The sequence below is a fragment of the Carlito syrichta genome, unplaced genomic scaffold (genome assembly GCF_000164805.1).
Source record: "Carlito syrichta isolate Samal-C Ts95f unplaced genomic scaffold, Tarsius_syrichta-2.0.1 Scaffold315400, whole genome shotgun sequence".
Lineage (NCBI taxonomy): Eukaryota > Metazoa > Chordata > Mammalia > Primates > Tarsiidae > Carlito > Carlito syrichta.
Genome location: NW_007259496.1, coordinates 226669 through 245215, shown reverse-complemented (window position 1 = coordinate 245215; position 18547 = coordinate 226669). Strand labels below are relative to the sequence as shown.

The 18547-nt window shown below is 57.7% G+C and overlaps 1 protein-coding gene across 3 annotated transcripts in view; it reads right to left on the bottom strand.

Annotated features, from left to right (window-relative positions):
• AGAP3 (ArfGAP with GTPase domain, ankyrin repeat and PH domain 3) overlaps positions 1 to 18547 on the bottom strand; it is a 63493-nt gene that overhangs the window by 5087 nt on the left and 39859 nt on the right. For 2 of the 3 annotated variants that reach the window (XM_021706260.1, XM_021706259.1), the window contains 4 exons: positions 16878 to 16970; positions 11787 to 11891; positions 4957 to 5125; positions 1033 to 1200 (listed from right to left, as the gene is read on the bottom strand). In XM_021706260.1, the coding sequence (XP_021561935.1) occupies positions 1033 to 1200; positions 4957 to 5125; positions 11787 to 11891; positions 16878 to 16970 (535 nt within the window). The remainder of the gene's footprint in view (positions 1 to 1032; positions 1201 to 4956; positions 5126 to 11786; positions 11892 to 16877; positions 16971 to 18547) is intronic. The other variant, XM_008072693.1, reaches the window with a different exon arrangement.

Sequence of the window (18547 nt, the reverse complement as noted above, 5' to 3'; positions counted from 1 at the left end):
AGGTGGGGCAGAGACGCCCTGGGCAGGAGTTGCCCAGTTCCTTCCTCAGCATGGCTGGTCCTGAGCTGGGGGCAGCTCAGAGGCTGTGCCTTAATGCTTCTACTGGAAGGGTTGATGGAAGGCAAATCAAGGAGAACAGTGAACGTGCCTCGGCTGGGGTGACAAGCAGCTTGCCCCGGGGTGCCCCTGGGTCTCCTCCCTGTCTTTACACCTTCACTCATGACAAGGGGATGTAGACAGGAAAGGAATGTCCCTTTCCTTTTTGAGCCTTCAGAACTGCTGACAGGGTCTGTGGCCAAAAGTTAGGACTTGGGTGAAAGGAAGTAGAGCTGAAAGAGGAAGAAAAGCAGAGAGACAGAGAAAGAGTGGACCAAGGGGCAGTGTAAGAAAACGAAGATCCCAGGAGAGTAAGTGGAGGAGGTGGGTGGAGCTTCCATCCCACCCAGGAGGGGCGTGGCCTATCCCAGGGAGGCAGCACAGGTGGGAAAACGACCTTTTAGGACAATTTCACAGGGACCCCCGTTCCCGCGGCGGGCATCGAGATGCTGCCGCCTTTGGAACGTGGCTGCAGAGCTTAGAGCCCCCCAGTCCCCAGCCTCCCTACTCAGCCGCTTCCCTGTCCCCCTGCCGAGAGGCTGATGAGCTGACTGTGCAGGGGGCTGATGGGGATGCAGGAGCCACCACCAGCGCCACCTGGGGACGGAGGGGAGGCGGAGCTGCAGAGGGTTGGCCTCTAGCGCCAGACGCCGGCAGGGCTGCGGGGCGAGGGCTTTAGGGAAAAGAGAAGGGGGCACATGGTCCCACATGCTGGCTGGAGAAGGGGCAGAGCCCCTACTTCGTTTCCAAGAAAACGTCAGTACTGGCTCTGCAGCGGTTGTCTGACATACCCTGGAGGGCTCAGTTGGGCCCCACCCCTTGGCCTGGGCACCGTCCCATCACAGCCTCCCAGCCAAGAACGCTGCCAAGCTCCCCTCCTCTCCGTCACTTAACTGGGCCCCAGAAGAGGTGGGACGCAGCAGAGCCACCACTCACCAGGGTGCTGTATGCCTGGGGGCAGGGCAGTGGCCTCACTCCACTGGTCGGCGCTGGAAACGGAGCAGGAGCGCTGGTGCAGCCCCTCGGGGCGCGGGCCAGCCCAGACCGAGCTGCTGAGGGGACGCTCGGAGTGCAGGGATGCGCTGCTGGCCGAGTGGGGGGCACCTGGGGGGGGAAGGGTCAGGCTGGGACGGGAGGCCTGGGGAGGGGCGTACAGAGACCCTGTGCTAAAAACAGGGCTATGGGGCAGAGCTTGAGAAATTTCAGCAGGATACTGATCAGAAACGAGATGCTCTCATGGCTCATCAGGTGGCAGGTCAGGCTCACTGGAAAGCCAGAGGCCTCACACCAGCATCCATGCCCTGGGACACAGCCTAAGGTCCCCAGACCTCCACGCCCTCCCGTCTCCATGAACATAAAGGTCCACCACTCTGTCCCGGCACTGTGATCCGGGAGCTGGGAGGGGTGAGGGAGTGGGACGCTGGAGGGGCCTCTAACGTCAGGGTCTCCCAGTTTGTGGAGAGAGCTGGGAGTGGTGCCCACACCCAGTCCCCGCAGTGCTCCTTGGAGGTGAAAGCTGGGGCCTGTCGTAACCCCCAAGCCCTGCCCCTCCTGGCCCAGGCCCTGCACCCTCCATTCTAGTCCGCATGTGCCATTTGCTTTGCCTCAGCCTTGCTGCCATTCTGACGAGAAATAAGTGTATCAGATTCAAGTAATTATGTCTAATTAGTATTAGTAATTATCCTGTTGGGCTGGAGAAAATTAATCTTTCGTTTCCCATCAGGGAAGAATGGCAAAGCCAAGGGGAACCGAAGGCTCTAGGAGTGCCAAGGCTGTGGCAGGCACGGCCAGCAGCAGAGGGAGGGGAACAGAGCGCCTGCAGAACTCTGGCCTCACTCCCGGACTGCGTCCCTTTTGGAGATCCTGGGAACAGCCGTGGCGCCTCAGAGGCTTGACCCTTAAAAAGGCCTGAGTGGGACACTGAGAATCTTCTCTCTTTAGCCTCCTCCTCCTTTCGTCTGCCCAAGACTGACGGTGGGGACTGAAGCCAGAAGGAAATAGCCCTGGGTGGTCTAAGAACAGGTGGGCCAAACTCGAGTTGTTTGAGACCTTAAGCCGAGGAGCTAGTCAGGTGTTGGAGGTTAGTAGGAAAGCAGAGAAGGAGCTGGAGCGACCAGAGCTGGAGAAAGAAAGCAGAGGCCAAGCCCAGGGAACAGCCACACGTGGCCTCACAGCAGCCTGGCCAGCGCGTGGGGCTGAGTTTCTGGAAGCCTATAGAGAGGAAGCACTGAGCTGAAGCAGCTGGAAGGTAAAGGAACAGGCAAACATACCAAGTACTCTAGGGATGGTATGATGAGTAAAGGCAGAGAGCAAGTTTTGTGTTTCTCTTGTATTTGTCATAACAGCCAAAACAGGACTAGACACATAGTAAGTGCTTAGTAACACACGTGTGGTGCCAAGACTGCAGGCCAGTCTTCCACTTCCAGTCCCCCGAGATGCTGCCTCTTCAGAATCCTGCCCACCTCCCCTCCTCTCTCTCACGGGTCCCTCCTCCCCGTCTCAGGAAACCTTGGGGAGGCAAGCCAGGTCCCTCATTTCTCAGACCCCCTGTTCCTCCCCGCCCCTTCTGCTTCTGTTACCTTCCAGTCCCAAACCGTATTCCCCCTCATCCCAAGCCCCAGCCAAAGACTTCACAGGCCCAACTTCCTCCTCAAGCCCCCAACCCAAAACCCTGAGGGAGGGAAAGTGCTTTCCCTTTTCTTTGTTAATTCTCCCCTCATTACGCCTGCAATCCCACAATCAGTGTGCACTGTAATTGTCGAATTTGATGCTAATGATTAATGAATTAAACATGGAGCCATCAATTAGTCCTCGGAGAATAATTCTGCATAAAGCAGCGGATAATGTAATTACAGTAACAAAGATAATGAGATGTTAACATCGCCCGGTGAGCGAGAGACATGTGTGAGTGTGCATGAGGGTCGGTGTCGGCGTGTGGAGTGGGACACGGGCCTGGGGAAGCGCCGTCCGTGCGTTCCTTGTGTGGGTGCTGTAATTACGGGAGCAAGTCTGCTGCCTCCTGCATGCCACTATGGCTCCTCAGGTGAAGGCCATCAGGGACAGGACCGTGTCTTCTTGTCACCCTCCCTCTTTGGGGAAACAGCCCAGCTTTCCTCTTATTCCCTGTCTTCAAGGAAGGGCTCCTCCCCTGTGGAATGATAGGAGAAACCCCCAGCTGACCAGACGGGGCTCACTGGCTCTCCGAATGCAATTCTGAGATCCCGGGGACCCATGACAGAGGGCTCCCAACAGCTCTGACCTGCTCTCTGGGCAGAGCACAGAGGACTGCACCCTAGTGGAGTCACACAAGACTGTGACCTACCATTTTTGCCATCGAGCTGGACCCTGCTCCCTGGCGCACCCCCACAGCAGGCTCCCGGCCCATGGCTGACACCCCACCATGACAGGCAGTTGGTTGGCTCTCTCCTCCGTAGCTTCCTTCCCTCTATCCACTGGCACTCTCCCTCTGCACACCTCACGGACTTCCTCTTTCTGAGGACAGGGTGGCTTAGGAGAATGAACATGGCTTTCATGTTCACACACACTTGTGTTCAACCCTAACTCTCCTACTTACTCTGGGATTTTGCACACAAGGTTAGCTGCTCTGAACCTCTGTTTCCTCATTGAAATGGGGCCAATGATCTCGACTTCACAAAGCTCCTATAGCCCCTGGCACATCTCAATCAGGTCCCTCCAGGGGCAGCTCTCACCTTCAGCCTGGCCAGTGGTGTGTGAGTGAGCCCAACACACCTGTCTGAGGAGCCTCACCTCAGACCAGGACCACACCTGGAGGCTACCACCTCGTCTACCTTCCCTCTAACCTGAATTTTCTTAGTGCAAGCTCCACTAGCATTTTGAATGGGACAATTCTGTATTGCTTGAGGTCTGTCCCGTCCATGCCAGGGGACTTAGTATCCCTGTCCACTATATGGCTGTAGCACCCTCCTATCAGTGTGACCAGCAGAAACACCCCTGCACCCCCACATGCCCTCTAGGGAAGTTGGCACATGCAGCTGAAGACCTATGCCGCCCGAAGCTGACTCCGGGCCAGGGTACAGTGACAGCACCAGTAGGGCAGGGTTGTGAGCATCCATTTCTGGGCCCAGGGCAAATGAGAGCCAATAATCTAGGATAACAGTGAAGATACTTAAGTCTTGGGAGGAAGCACCTAGGAGTCAGGGCTCTAGGGAACAGAGTGTGGAGGGACAACCCCAGGAAGAAACAGAGGCCTGGCGGCAGAAGGCCAAGGAGGAATGAGCCAGCACTGGGGAGTCCCTGTGGACAGGAGACCTTTCACCTGAGCCCACACTATCACATGAAAAGGCAAGAACATGGTTGGAGAGAAGCTGCCCCGCCACACTCAGTTTCCTAGTTCCCAACTCTTCATTTGAGACACAGACACAGAGTAGCCTCTCCTGCCCTCTGGCTCCTCTGTTTAGTCCTCTCTGAGCAGAGACCCCACCTCTCAGTGCAGACCTGAGAATGTTCTCCTGGTTAACCCAACAGCTCTGTCCCCTTCTGTCGCCCTCCTTGCCTCACATGGCAAGCTAGGCTGAGATGTGGGCCATGCATCCAGATGCCCTGCCCTTACCCGTCGCCTGCCTCAGATCCAGATGCAGAGATGGGCCTCAGACCGCCAGCACCACTCCCCTGACATGAGGCCTGGTCCTATCTAATATACACCGGCATTTGCTCCTACCTCAACTAACTCTACCAGGGCTGCATTTGGGCACATGTGTTTGACCAGGACAACCCTGAAGTGTGACGCTGGCTGCCCAGCACACACAGAGCCCTGCATCCAGGCGGAGAAGCCAAGCCCAGATGGCTTGCTCCCCACACCCCGCCTCGGCAGCCGCTCACCTGTGCCCCCACCCAGCTGTGTGTTACTTCGCTCCATGGACAGCCCATTGGCACGGGGGCTGGTGCCTGGGGCGGTGGCAGGTGTGGCTCGGGGCAGGCGCTTCCCTGGCACTTTCACCGTTGTCCGCAGCAGGTCAATCTCTTTGCCGTGGATGTTCTGCATGTAATCCTAAAGGCCGTGTGGATGAGAGGAAGGTTCGTTAGGACAGGTTCCTCTTCTGCTGCCCTTATCCTCTGCCATTGACCCTGGCAACTCCTAGACCTCTCTCTGATGTGCTGCCCAGGTCGGGGGAGGAGAGGAAAAACCCAGCTCTTAAAGAGCAGGACTCTGGAGCCCAGAGAATCCCTCCAAATCTGGATTCCACTAGGACCTCCATGATGCTCAAAGGCAGATCTTGGGACACTCAGCCAGGAGGGACACAGGGACAGGGGTAGCTGAGGATCTGGAGCCAGGCCCCTTAGAAGAGATGGCATAGGCTGGCTCGGTGGCTCAGCCTGTAATCCCAGCGCTTTGGGAGGCTGAGGCGAGTGGATTGCCTGAGTCCACGGGTTTGAGACCAGCCTGATCAACTTGGCGAGACCTCGTCTCTACAGTAAATAAAAAATCAGCCGAACGTGGTAGTGCACACCCGTAGTTCCAACTGCTCAGAAGGATCATCAGAGCCCAGCAGGTTGACACTGGGGTGGCCGTGAGTGTGCCACTGCACTCCAGCCTGGGTGACAGAGTGATACTCTGACTCCAAAAAAAGAAAAAAGAAGAGATGGTACAGGAGGTGACACATGAAGGAAGGGAAGTCCTGGAGCGAGTTGGGATTTAGGGAGAGAGAGCCCTTGTGGCTGAGGAGACGAGCTCACACACTCTGGGACATGGATGATGGGAAGGCCCTGGCCCAGGAGGCTGACCCTGGTCCAGGAGACTGGCCAAGAGCACTTTGGCCCTATTTCAGGAGCTCCCACTCCCCGCCTGGGCACTAAGAACCTTTCAAAGCCTAAAATCGTCCCTGCCCTTAGAACAGCGCCTCATAATAAATACTTATTGCACAGTTTAAAAGGAAGCCTTTGATTATTTTTGCTGGACTTCAGAATACAGCAACAGGTCCATGGCCTCAGATGCAGCAGTAATCACTGTCATCACATCATTTGCCTATCCATGTGCCCGGGGTCGACTATACTATAGCACTGTACTTTATACATATATATTTCATACATCTCACTTATCTTCACAACAACCTGAGGGAGGTATTGCTATGCCTCTTTTGTAGAGGAAGAAACTGAGGCTTAGGAAGGTTAATCCGCCCAAGAACACACAATTAAAAGGTAGCAGAGCCAGATTCAAGCCCATGCTTTTCAGATTCCCAAGTCTTCCTCAAGTCTGTCCTGGGTTCAGGAACTCACCCTGCCTTTAAGTCAGTGCCCTGGAGTGTTCTGGAGAAGGGGAGGCACTTTGTGCTTGGACTCCCCCAACTCTTTAGGCTTTAGTCTGGAGCATGGCATGGGGGTGCCTGGAGAACCCCCTGTCCCTGTGTCTTCCTGGCCTGGCTGTACCTACTGCTTCTAGTCTCTCCACCCCAGACTGTTGACTTCCACATCCCTGGCACCGTCAAGCCCCTTGGTAGTTCCTAGCTAACATCCTTGATAATGCAGCAAAAAGTCCTTCCCATGGGTCTACACACCTCTGGAGAGAAGAGTCTAGGGAGTGCTGCCAGATGCAACTTTTGGCTGAATTACACTGATTAGACATAAAATCAGCTCCTCCTTTCCTCTTCATGGGCATCTATGGAATGTTTTGCCTCCCAAGGGCTTCTGTGAAAGAAGCCCCCTCAGGCAAGGTTTTCCTGCCCTGAGGGCAGCAGGCTGCTTTTCACCCAGACTTCATCTTCTTTCTCATTTAAGAGACAATGCCCTGTGTTTAAAAGAGCCCATGGCCTGTAATCCCAGCACTTTGGGAAGCTGAGGTGGGAGGACTGTTTGAACCCAGGAGTTTGAGACCAACCTAGGCAACCTAGTGGGACCTCGTCTCTACAAAAAAATTGAAAAATTAGCCAGTGTGGTAGTAGCACACACCAGCAGTCCCAGCTACTTGAGAGGCTGCGGTGAGCTGTGATTGTGCTACTGCACTCCAGCCTGGGGAACAGAGTGAGACCCCATCTCAAAAAAGAGCCAGCAGAAGTGCTGCCTTTGAGAAGCAGTGGAAGGACAGCAAGTCTCCCCAGGGCTCACTGCAGGATTACAAGTAGATGAGGGGGTCCCTTGGCCCCAGGTCCCCAAGGGAATGTGGGGAGGAATTACCAACTAGAGAGAGGAAAGAGAACAAGGAAAAAGAGACAGCCCCAAACACCAGCCTCCACCTGCACTTCTGTGGCTAGGCCAGACGTCACCTGCAGCTCCATGTCATCAGGGGCATGGTGGAAAGGCCTGACGCCAGCATGTGGCCTCCCTGCCCAGACCCAGCTGTGTGAGGTCTGACCCAGCTTGTAGTCACCTTCATTCTCAAGGTGACTATGGCACCTCCCCGGGTTGACAGCCCTTCAGAAGGGGACCAGGGTGGTGGCTAACCGACCAGAGAAGAGGAGCCACTCCCTGCCGCTGCTGCTCCCTGAAGCCTTGGGTTGTGCCTGTGCCCTCCCGCCACCTTGATCCTCTGTGAGGGATGATGCCAAGTGCCTGGTCCCAAGCACACATGTGCTGAGGTTTGGCTCGCTGTCCCAGAACCACAGGATGACTGAAAAATCAACAAGAGCAATCTCCCCCCAAAGCAGGACCCCTCTGACCACCTCTCAGCCCACTGTGCTGAACACCAACAGGGCTCTGACCACAGCTCTGGGCCTCACCAAGGTGGCTGGTTCCCAATGCCCTTCTATCAACCCTTTTCCGGCAAGCTGAGCTCCACCCCACCTGTTGCCTCTGGCCCTTTGGTCTTACTTTCAGCCCAGTGTCCACTAAGTGACTTCACTGTCTCACCCCTCTCCTCGTCTCCATCTCACAGTCTTGGCTTCTGCATGTTCCATCCCTAGTCCCTGCAATCCTGATCCCCAGTCCCTGTACACAATCACATCTTAGATCAACAGCTGGCTGGGCCAAAGGCACAGCTGCAGTCCCTCTCCTGGAGGAGGGGCTCGGGTTGCTCCAGTTCACAAGGAGGTCACAGCAGCGGCAACAGTCTTTGGGCCCCACGACAGCCCTGGGATGCCCAGGCTGGGACGTGGTGGGAGAAGCTGACCCTACGCCAAGAACAAGAGCTGCACAGAGGGACTCCATTCAGGGCCAAGGAGCCAGAAATTGGCATGAGGGGAAAGGATGGGCCAACTTCAGCACCTCTGACCGCACCAGACAGATGCTCCGTGTTCCCCGGGAAGGCCAGTGCCCACAGCCCTGGCCTGCATGCCTGGATCACTCTGGGGTCCGGGGTTGAGGAATGGAGCCCGGGCCTGGAGGACAGTGGAGAGAAGCCTGAGGAACAGCGGCAGGGACAGGAACCTTGATCAGAGCAGCAGCGTTTCCCTCCGTCAGCAGAACGGGGAGCATGGTGGCGGCGGCTGCTCAGGAGAGCGGTCACCACGGCTGCCTTTATTACCCACCATCAAACAGCAATTTCTTCCCCAGCCTCCTCGCTAATTACCCAGCCAGCGTTCTCATCTCGTTTTATTACTGGAATTAACAACGAGTTCAGAGCGTGGAAAGCTATTAAGATGTGTGATTAAGCCACATTCAATTAGTTTCTACAAACAATTTAATTGATGTTGCAGATAGAATTAACAGAAGGTGATTGTGTGAATGGCTCCGCTGGCTGCAAAATGGGGGAGGCTATGGCGGGCTCTCTTGGGCCACGCAGGAATTGGGCGCGAAGCTTGAGGCTGGCCCACCAACTCATCCTCTGTGTGTCCAGCCCAGCTCAGCCCCGTCAGCCTCCATCATAGGTGAGTCGCCGGCATCGCTGCTGTCACCTGAGACCTGTCCTGGGGAGGAGAGCCACACTAGACCTAGGGTTCTGTCTGCACCTCTGGAGTTGGCAGGGTCCTTTTTCCTAACATTCCCTGCCAGAATTTAGTATCTGAAGAGCCTCAGAGGGAAGCCTTCCAGGTCGGGAGGTTGCCCAGTCACTGCTGGCAGCTGAAGAGCTTGCTCAGCTTGGGAGAAGGTGGCAAAGGGGAGATGTGGGAGGTGAGGAGGCAGCAACCACAGAGAAGAGTGAAGCACGAGGGTGGAGAGACGGGCGGGCGTCTCTGCCAGAGCTGCACAGAGAGCCTGAGAGCATGCCACATGCCACAACCCTCGGTGCTGCCTTCACTTGGGCTTTTGCTGATACCCTACAGTTTCAGATCAGACTCCCGTCCTCCTGATGAGACGAGGAGCATTTACAGTGCAAGGATGGCACTGTCTGTGCCTGCTCGTCCCTTCTGCATCCAGCATGGAGGAGGGACATGCAACTGAGCACAGAGCCCATGGGCAGCCAATGACGAGTAGCTGCCGAAGGATCTGGAACTCGGGCTCTCAGGAGCCACGCCCTCAACTCTCCTCGCAACTTCCTGTGGCAAGAAGAGCAAAGCACGCCTGGAGGGGCTGCAACCCAGGGTGCTGGGCCTGCAGGGCCACTGCCTCTTAGAACTCACCCTGCAAGGACACAAGGATAGGCCTGGAAGCCCTGGCACCCAGATCTTGTCACAGGCCCCTGAAAGCACAGTACTGGAGGGGACTCCTGGGGGACTCAGAAGCCCAAGCTAGTTCCAGGCAGGCAGGCCCAACTCCCCCAGAGCTGGCCCTCCTATGTGATAACACTTGCCCCTGCTATTAACACTTCAGCGACCTTCTCAGTCAGCCCCAAAAGGAGGTGCTCTTGGCAAGTGTGCAAACATCTGGGTAATGCTGAGAGGCAGAGTCATGGGTCCAAGTCTTAGCTCAGCCACTGGCTGAGGGACTGTGAAGAGCCACCAAGCCCACTGAGCCTCTGCTTTCCAGCTGGCTGCATGTAAAACAGCATCTCCTCAAGCCTCGACCTTTCTTTCCTGTACTGAAACCAAGCCCAACCCCCCAACCTACCCTTTCTTCCATGTCCCAAGACCCCTCTGCCCTCCCTGTTCTTCCTCCTGGGCTTCCTTCACTATCTGGGGCTTGGGGACAAGCCAGGTACAGACCGTGCGCGAAGCTAGAGTCACACAAGGTGAGGATGCGGGCAGAGGGTGAAGGGCAAGGCCACCCCACACAGGCAGGGACACTGGGATGTTTTGAACAGGCCCGTTCCTAAGCCCCCGTCACGGCAGATGTGAGCAGAGAGCACACGCTGACCTGCCTGGTCACAGCGCGTGAGCGACCACAGGCGGGGAGTCAGAAGGCTCCAGCGTGGTCTCCAGGCCTCGGCACTCCACCTGGGACTTCCTGTCTGTGAATGGCCACGACACCTCTCAGACCTTTCAGTTGGGAAACACTGGGAGTCTGCTTGTCTTTCTGGTACACCAGCTGCTCCGGCCCTCCTTTAGGTACAGGGCCCTGTCACACAGTGATGAAGCCTTGTGCCCTTTGACCTCCCTCACTTTCCGTCTCTGTTTCAAGGCTCTTCCTTGTAGGCCTTGCTGCCTCTCTCGTGGTCTCGTGAGGATCAGTAGCAGGACAAGGTCCATGTATGTGAAGGGAGAGTGAGGAGGGGGCTTGGGAGCCTGGTATACTAACTCTTCTCCAATCTCCCAGGTACAACTGCCCCCTGGGATCCTGGCACCAGGTCCTGCGCCAGGACATTAGAAGACACTGACTGCTAACTGTTGCTGTCCTAGGCCGTTGAGGGGAGGGGCCGGTGCCTGAGGAATCATCAGGTGAAGGAGAAACCCAGGAGGGCTGGGCTGGGTCTGGCCCAAATGGGACAGACCCTCAGGGCTGGCTCTTCCCATGCCAGGCCTCTTCTGCGTGTTGTTTCCACGGGGCTCTCTGGGCAGGGTTCTCGGGACTGGTTATGGCCAGGAAACAGGGACCCCGGCACCTCTTGGGTCCTGACATCTTGTAAAGATTCAAAGGCAGGCTTAGGACCCTCTGAGGCAGGCCCAGGGCCTCTGGGCCAGGGGGTGGGGCTGGCCCACGTGCTGTGCTCGAGGGGCTTCACAGGAGAACTCATTAGCCCCACAGTGGGGTGGTGACAGAGATGGATTCTGGTGACAGCTGTGTGCTGGAGCCACGCAGGGAGGGGAGGGAGAGGAAGGGAGGGTGGGGGAGCTGCCACGGGGCCACTCTACAATCACCACGGCAGCCTCCCACTGGGACACAGGCCACGCGCCCTCCAGACCCTTCCACCCTAGGCCTTCTACACACAAGGCCACCCCACTCTTCCCCTCCTGGGAAGACCCGTCCAAGGCCCCAGGCCATTCTCAGCAGTCCTGGCTTCACCCACATCTGGTCCTCCACCCTCCCATGCCCAGGGGCTCGGTGCCCCCCACTGGCATGGCCCAACTAGACACAACTGTTTGGCAGCATCGGCACCCCTGGAAGTGAGCTGAATCCAGGCTTTCAAACAACTGGAATGTATGATGTAGAGCCTGGCTGCCCAGAGGGCAAGGGAGGAGCTGGCCAGTGGCCACCCCAGGCAGGCAGCAGCTAGATGACCATTGCTGGTGGCGAGACTCCTCCAAAGGCTCAGTGTCGCTTGGGGCCTCCGTGTCAGCACTCACTGCACCTGGGTCTGGTGCACATCCCAAGCCACCAGAGTGAAGTTCCTTCTCAAGGATGATCCATCTGAAATCAGTCTTGGAGCCGGCCCCTCCTCCTATTCCGTGACTCCCCCTCTGTCACCCTTCCCACCCCCCTTTCCCGTTCAGGAGGAGGCCTCCAGAATCTCCTCCTGGACTCACGTGCAGACTAGGGTGGTAGGTGAGCAGCCCGTTGTCACAGAGGGTCACATACTTCTTCTTCCACTCCTTGTTCAGCGACTTGCCGCTCCGCTTCAGCAGGATCCCCTGAGAACAGAGGTCTGATCAGAGACCAGAGCCAGCCCCACAGGCCACAGGCAGGCCGAGGAAAGGTCATGGTGTCATCAGGGAACAAACACCTTCCTCCATCCCCCCTTCTCCCGAGCCACTGTCTGAGCAGAGTGGTCTTGAAGGGCCCACAGCTAAGCTTGGAGAGCCAGTCAGAACATGCTTCCCCAGGACGTGACTCGTCCTGTCCGTCCACCAGGAGGCAGCCTGGAGCCACAACAGCAACAGGAGCTGAGCAAGGATGTAGACGGAGGCCACCAGGGATGCTCCTCCCCGTGAAGCTCCAAGGGATGGGGTGAAGCAACAGCAGAGATTTCAGCAGGGTCCTGGCCTTTCACCCCAGTGGTAGCTCCAGAATAAGGCAGAAAAATCCTCTAACTGTCCCAAGAATGCCCCAGACCCCCCAAGCTAGGCGGCAGGAAGGCCCAGCCATCCATCTCAGCAACCACCCTCCCATGTAGGCTAGCGAGCCACTCTTAATGCAGAGGCAGGATGGGTGTAAGGACAAACCAGAGCCCTGGGACAAGGCCAGGGCGCCACAGCAGATACTCAGTAAACATCCGGAGGGAAAATGGGGGCGAAGTCCCCAGATCGGCTGTCGAACGACAAGCGGGATGTGGGCCCCCACGAAGACGATGCTCAGCCACAGCCCTTTGCCTCCTTCCAGGGAGAAACCAGCTCCGTTAGAGACAAACCCCAAAAGACGCCCTCCCCTGGCTCTGGCTCTCCCAGAAACAGCAACAGCACAAGGAACAGGTGCCAAAGGGAGGCAGGGGTCAGGCAGGGAACTGGGAGACCAGGTGGCAGGTCCAGGACACCCAACACCACCCGTGGGCCCCGGCCTCCAAAACCTCCAGCTCCAGGAGGGTTGAGAAGAGGCGGTACTCCCTGGGGATTCCAAGATGAAAACCCCAGAGGGGGAGGAGGGACACAGGCAGAGCCACAGACTGGGGGCTGAGTAGGGGGATCAGACCGACGTCGGCCAGGAGCGCAAAGGGGAAGCACCCGGGTCCCATCCCAACAGGGTTAAAAGAACAAGATCTAAAAGAAGAAGAAGAAGAAGAAAGGACGAGCTCTGTGCACACTTAGTGGGGCCACGCCCAGAGAAGAGGCCCTGCAATAGCTTCTCCGGTGGGAATGGAGGGTCCTGCTCGAAGACAGCCAGGAACTCAGGGACTAAGAAATGCAGGTGTGAGACAGAGGGCAGCCCCTCTGTCCTCTGCGTATGGTCCTGAGGCCCAAGGGTGGGAGGCAGATACCAGATTCAATGGCCCCTTTCCTCTTTAAATCGAAGGCTCAACCCTAGATGGACGAGATCGCTATAAAGGTGATTAAGGGTTTCCTGGCCAATCCCTCCTCTCCCCAATGGGGGGAGATGGGGGCAAGAAAGGGACTCACTCCCTGCAGCCCCAGAAGCTCTGCTTCCAGACTCCCACTTTTCATCAGATGTTTCACATCCTTGCTGTGTGTCCCTTCTTCCTTCCTCCTCCTGCTGCCACCCCCAAGACAAATGACATCGTGAGAGGTGTGGTCACACAACATGGGAGTTGAAGTACACTACCATCTGCGGACACCTCCTGCTACCTGGTCCCCTCAGCCTGGGAGACCTTATCCCAAAAGGGGTCTCTGGCTAGGCACGGTGGCTCACGCCTATAATCCCAGCACTTTGGGAGGCAGGGGTGAGAGGACTGCCTGAGCCCAGGGGTTTGAGACCATCCTGGGCAATGTGGCAAGATTTCATCTCTACAATAAATCAAATTAGCTGAGTGTGGTGGTGCGTGTTTGTAGTTCCAGTTGCTTGGAAGGCTAAGGCAGAAGGATTGCCTGAGTCCAGCAGTTCGAGGCTGCGGTGGCTGTGAGCGTGTTGCCACTGCACTCCAGCCTGGGTCACAGAATAAGACTCCAACTCAAAAAAAAGGGGGGGGGGGTCTCTGAGAACAAGTAGCATTAATGGAACCTTCACCAGACAACAGAGCTGGAACATCCCAAAAGGTAACTGGGCCCTGCCTCATAGTCAGTGAAGGAGCCCATAAGGCCATCTGGGCCTTGGCGACCTACCCCTGGGCATGGCACTCCTTGGCCAGGGACAAGGTGTGGCTGAGAACTCAGCAAACAGTACAGCTGCTCTCCCTCTCTGACCCACAGCAAACGGCTCCAAAGACAAGCACCCTTAGAGGATAAACGTTCTTCGGGTTCTGGAGACCTCCAGGAGCTCCTCATTCTCAACTCTGTCTCAGGACTCGGACCAGAGGAAGAATGACCACGTGCAGCGGATGGCGAGGGGGGACGCACTCTGCCAGGACCCCTCCCATGTGGCAGACCTGGCAGAGCCCCCGCCAGGCTCCCCTGCTGCTCCTCACCTCAGAACCGGCTGCCTTCTCCCCAGCCTTCCCCGGGAGTGTGGGGCTCTAGTCGCAAATCCCTCAGCCCCCTGCCCCTTCGCCCCTTCTCGGGCTTCCTCCCCAGCCCACCCCTCTCTGGTCCGCCTCCCCTTCCTGCTATAGCTGGCCTCATCCCGTCAGGCAGACCGCTTCCTGCTCCGGGCCCTTTCCCCGGGCAGGAGCGTGGACTCCGAGTCGCCACCTTTCCCACTCGGACACCTCTGGGCGCGGGATGGGGAGTCAGGCGGCTGAGGAGGCCGTGTCTGGGAGGAGGGCCTCTTGCCCCCAGAACTCTGCCCTCCCTCACCCGGCCCTCTTCTGGGGCGCGGAGGAGCCGCTGGCCGGTCGGGAGCGCCTTGGCCGAGGGTGTGGGCGGAGCGCCCCGCCCGCGCCTCCGCTCGGCTCTCCCACCCCCACCCACCGCTCCGGGAGGCAGAACCCAGGCCGCGCGCCCCTCCCCGCTCCGGTCTCGCGTTCGAGCGGGAGGGAGCTCCCCTCCCGGGGCTCCTGCGCCCTCCCCGGCCGGCCGGCTGCGCACCGCGGAGCAGGAAGCAATCTGGGGCGGAATGGGAGCGGTGCGGAGGCGACAGCCCCCAGAGGACCCGTTCCCGCCGCCGCCTCCCTCCCAGCTCCGCCAGCCGACTTAATTGCGGAGTCCGGATTGATTGGGAATGCAAATGGCAACTGAAATGCAATCTCCACTCCCAGCAGGAGCTGGGGGGGGGGGGGGGAACAGAACCGCGGAGGACGGGACAGGAGGGCGGAAAAGGGGAGGCGCCGCGGCTCGGGCGGGATGGGACGCGCCGCAGCGGGGAGGTCCAGGCGCCGCAGCGGGGAGGTCCAGGCGCGGGGAGGCTCCAGGAATGCTACCGGGCAGGGAGAAGGGCTGACGCCCCCACCCCTCTCCTGCCACCGCTACAGAATGGGAAGGAGCAGGCACACCCCCAAGGCTGTCGCCGTGACCCTGCAGCTACATCGGGAGCAGAGGCCTCCGGTACCTGCCCCCGGCTGCACGCTCAGGGCTGACTGTGCCTAGGGGGACGTTCCTACCGAGAGTCCCTGAGATTGAGGGGCTGTAACACCCAAGGGACCTAGCTGACTCCCAGGTTCAAGTTCCCAGGGCTGCCCCCAGCCATGTAGGGGACTCAGGGCATAAGTCAGCCCCCAGCCTTCACAACCCCCAGACAGGAAAGGGAGCGTGGAGGGCCCCCAAGGAAAGTGTTACTCGTTAAATGGGTTTAAGTCACATCCACTCAGAAAGCCCATGCCCTCTGCTGCATCTCCCCATCTCCAAACAGGGTCCTATGCCCAAAGCTGGCAAGAGGCCCCCCACAAAGGAGGTGCCTGGGGATATGGGATCAAGCAATCTACAGGTTTGTGTGGGGACTGATTCTGCACAAAGACACATAAGGAAGGGGAGGCCTCTGGCTGCTGTCACTCTGTGTTCTCAACCTCTTCAAGTGACCTCCCAGTAGGTGACCCAACCGGAGTGGTCCCTGCCAGACATGAATGCAGTGAATGTTTCAAGGGAGTGATAAGTCGTGCTTGCTTTGGCAGCACATATGCTAAAAACTGGGACGATTCAAGGGAGTTTTAAGTAAGTAGAAAGGGAGGAGCCCAGGATCACCATATGGTGCCCTTCCTGGGACTCTAATGGACCTTCATTGGGGCGGGGTGGGGTCTGAAACCCCCAACCAAGCCTAATTCACGAATCCTGATCACACTGGCTGGACCCCTCCTCCAAGATGTCACATTGTCCATAATCTCAAAAGCCCCAGTCCAGGAGCCCTAAACCTGACCACAGGCCCTGCCAAACCAAGAGCTGGTCTCTGGTTACACCAGTCTCTGTGGTCAAAACCTGGCGACACGGCTCCCTGCAGACCCAGCCTCTCTAACCAGATCCCAAGAGAATCTGTGCTCGAGATCAGCCTGGGCAACTCAGCAAGACCTCATCTCTACAATAAATCCAAAAATTAGCCAGGCATGGTGGTGCCTACTTGTAGTTTCAGCTACTTGGAAGGCTGAGGCAGAAGGATTGCATGAGCCCAGCAGGTTGAGGCTGCAGTGGCCGGGAGCATGCCACTGCACTCCAACCTGGGCAACGGAGTGAGACTCCTACTAAAAAAAAAATATATATATGTGTATATATATATATGCAGAGGCCAATATGCAGAGGCCCATATCAACAGAACAGTGCCAATAAACCCAGGGCAGGACTAGCCCTCAGTACCCGCTTCCGTGTACATGCCTTCAGGTTACTCGGCAAATTCCTTAGGCCAAGAGAGCCAGACTCATTCCAGACTGAACCCCAGACCAGCAGGTCTGGGAGAGCAAAAGAACTAAAGACAGCAGGTAGCCCTCTGCTGCCCTCCGCTGGTGATCGGAAGATACAGCCAGAGTTGTGCCCCAAAGGTGGTAGCCCAGGAAAGGGCTTCTTCCAGGAGAACCTGTCCTTTGTTAAGGACTGCGACTAGGGAGGGAGACGATGACCTCTTACACCATCTTGCCGCTCCCCAAAGAATCACACTCTAGCATTTCCCAGGCCTGAGCTGCCCTCCGACCACAGGGGAAGGAAAGTGCTGACCTGCTTAATGGGGATGGCCCGGCCGCTCCCGATACTGTCCACCTTGCACTCTGCAGCCTTCTTCTCCCGGTCCGGGTCAGCACCCTTTCGAGACTGGAAGAGAAAAGAGGAGGCGTGTTACAGAGGCCCAGGGTCTGCAGGGAGAACTGCCCAGCTGGACTTCCCGGCCCTCCCTCTTTCCTCCCTCCTCCTGGGAAGCCCTAGCAGTGGGTTGGGCCGGGGCGGCGGGACGGGAAGGAACTGAGACCACGAGTATTCCAACGGGTTTATTCTTACACACGGCACCATACAGAGCAGCACAGGTCACTGAGCCGGGCCCGCCCCTTACAAAAGAGCAAGGACACGAAATACCGAGGGTGCGAGGAGCACGCAGCCCAGGGGGCTGGGGAGTAAGAGAAGGGAGGGGCGAGGAGAGGTGGACAGTGGGGCTGAGGGCTGGCCGGGAGCACAGGGCCCGACAACCGGGAGGGCCAAGTCCAGAAGTGAGCGGGCAGGCGGCCCGTCTGCGGCACAGACACCACACTACACGTGGCGCCGAGCACGGCGGCGTGGCCCGAGGGGCACAGTGGATGGAGAGAGAGAGGAGAGAGGCCCGAAGAGGCCCTGTGCCCTGTCAAGCTCCTGGGGCAGAGTCCACCCGAATGCGGATCCTAGGAGATAGGGGGAGGCCAAAAAGAGGGGGCAAGGCAAGCGCGGTGGCGGCGGCGGCTTCCGGAGCAGGAGCAGGAACGGCAGAAGTCCATGCAGGAAGGAGCAGAGGAGGGGAGGGGCAGGAAAGCTCCCCCCAGGAGCAGCTGGGCCGGGCGGGCTTGGACTCCCCCGCCCCTCTGGGCCGCGTCGCACTGGCCAGCGCCGGGCGTGGGGCCGAGCTCCCTTCTTCTCCATGCAGCGAGCCTGGCGCAGCGTCCAGCCGGGCCTGGTCCCCGGGCAGCCCCCAGCGCGGGCTCCAGCGTTCCTAGCCTTCCCTGGGGGTGGGGTTAGTTACAAAGGTTCCCGTGGGTCTCTGGAGCGGGGAGCTCGGCGGCCGCTTCTCATCTGAGAGCAGTCCCAGGGCCCGGCCCGCCTCCGGCCCCGCACAGGGGGAATGTCCAGAGGTGCTGTGTGTCACCACCTGGTCTTCTAATTTGGAAGGAGTTGGAAAGGCCTTTTTGTTGATGAAAAGTTGGAAACAGTGGCACATATCTGCAAATATCGAAAGAATAAAGATTTTGGCAAGTTATACTCAAGCCCCACACAAGTCGGTCAGCACTGGTGAGGGCAGAGACCCAGGCGCCTGGGGAGCGGCGGCAGTGGGATGAAGAGGAGGAGAAAAGGACAGAAAAAGAAATTTGAAGAAATAATGGCAGAAAACTTCCCAAATTAGATGAAAGGTAAGTACATACACATCCAAGAAGTTAAATGAACTCCAAGGGAGAAACTCAAAGAGATCCATACTGAGACTCATTATAGTGAAACTGTCAAAAATCAAAGACAAGGACAGCATCTTGAAAGAGCAAGAGAGCCAGGCTCAGTGGCTCAGCCTGTAATCCTGTGCCTTTGAGAGGTTGAGGTGAGTGGATTGCCTGAGCCCACGGGTTCGAGACCCGCCTGGGTAACTTGGTGAGACCTCATCTCTACAATAAATCAAAAAATCAGCCAGGTGTGGTAGTGCATGCCTGTAATTCCGGCTC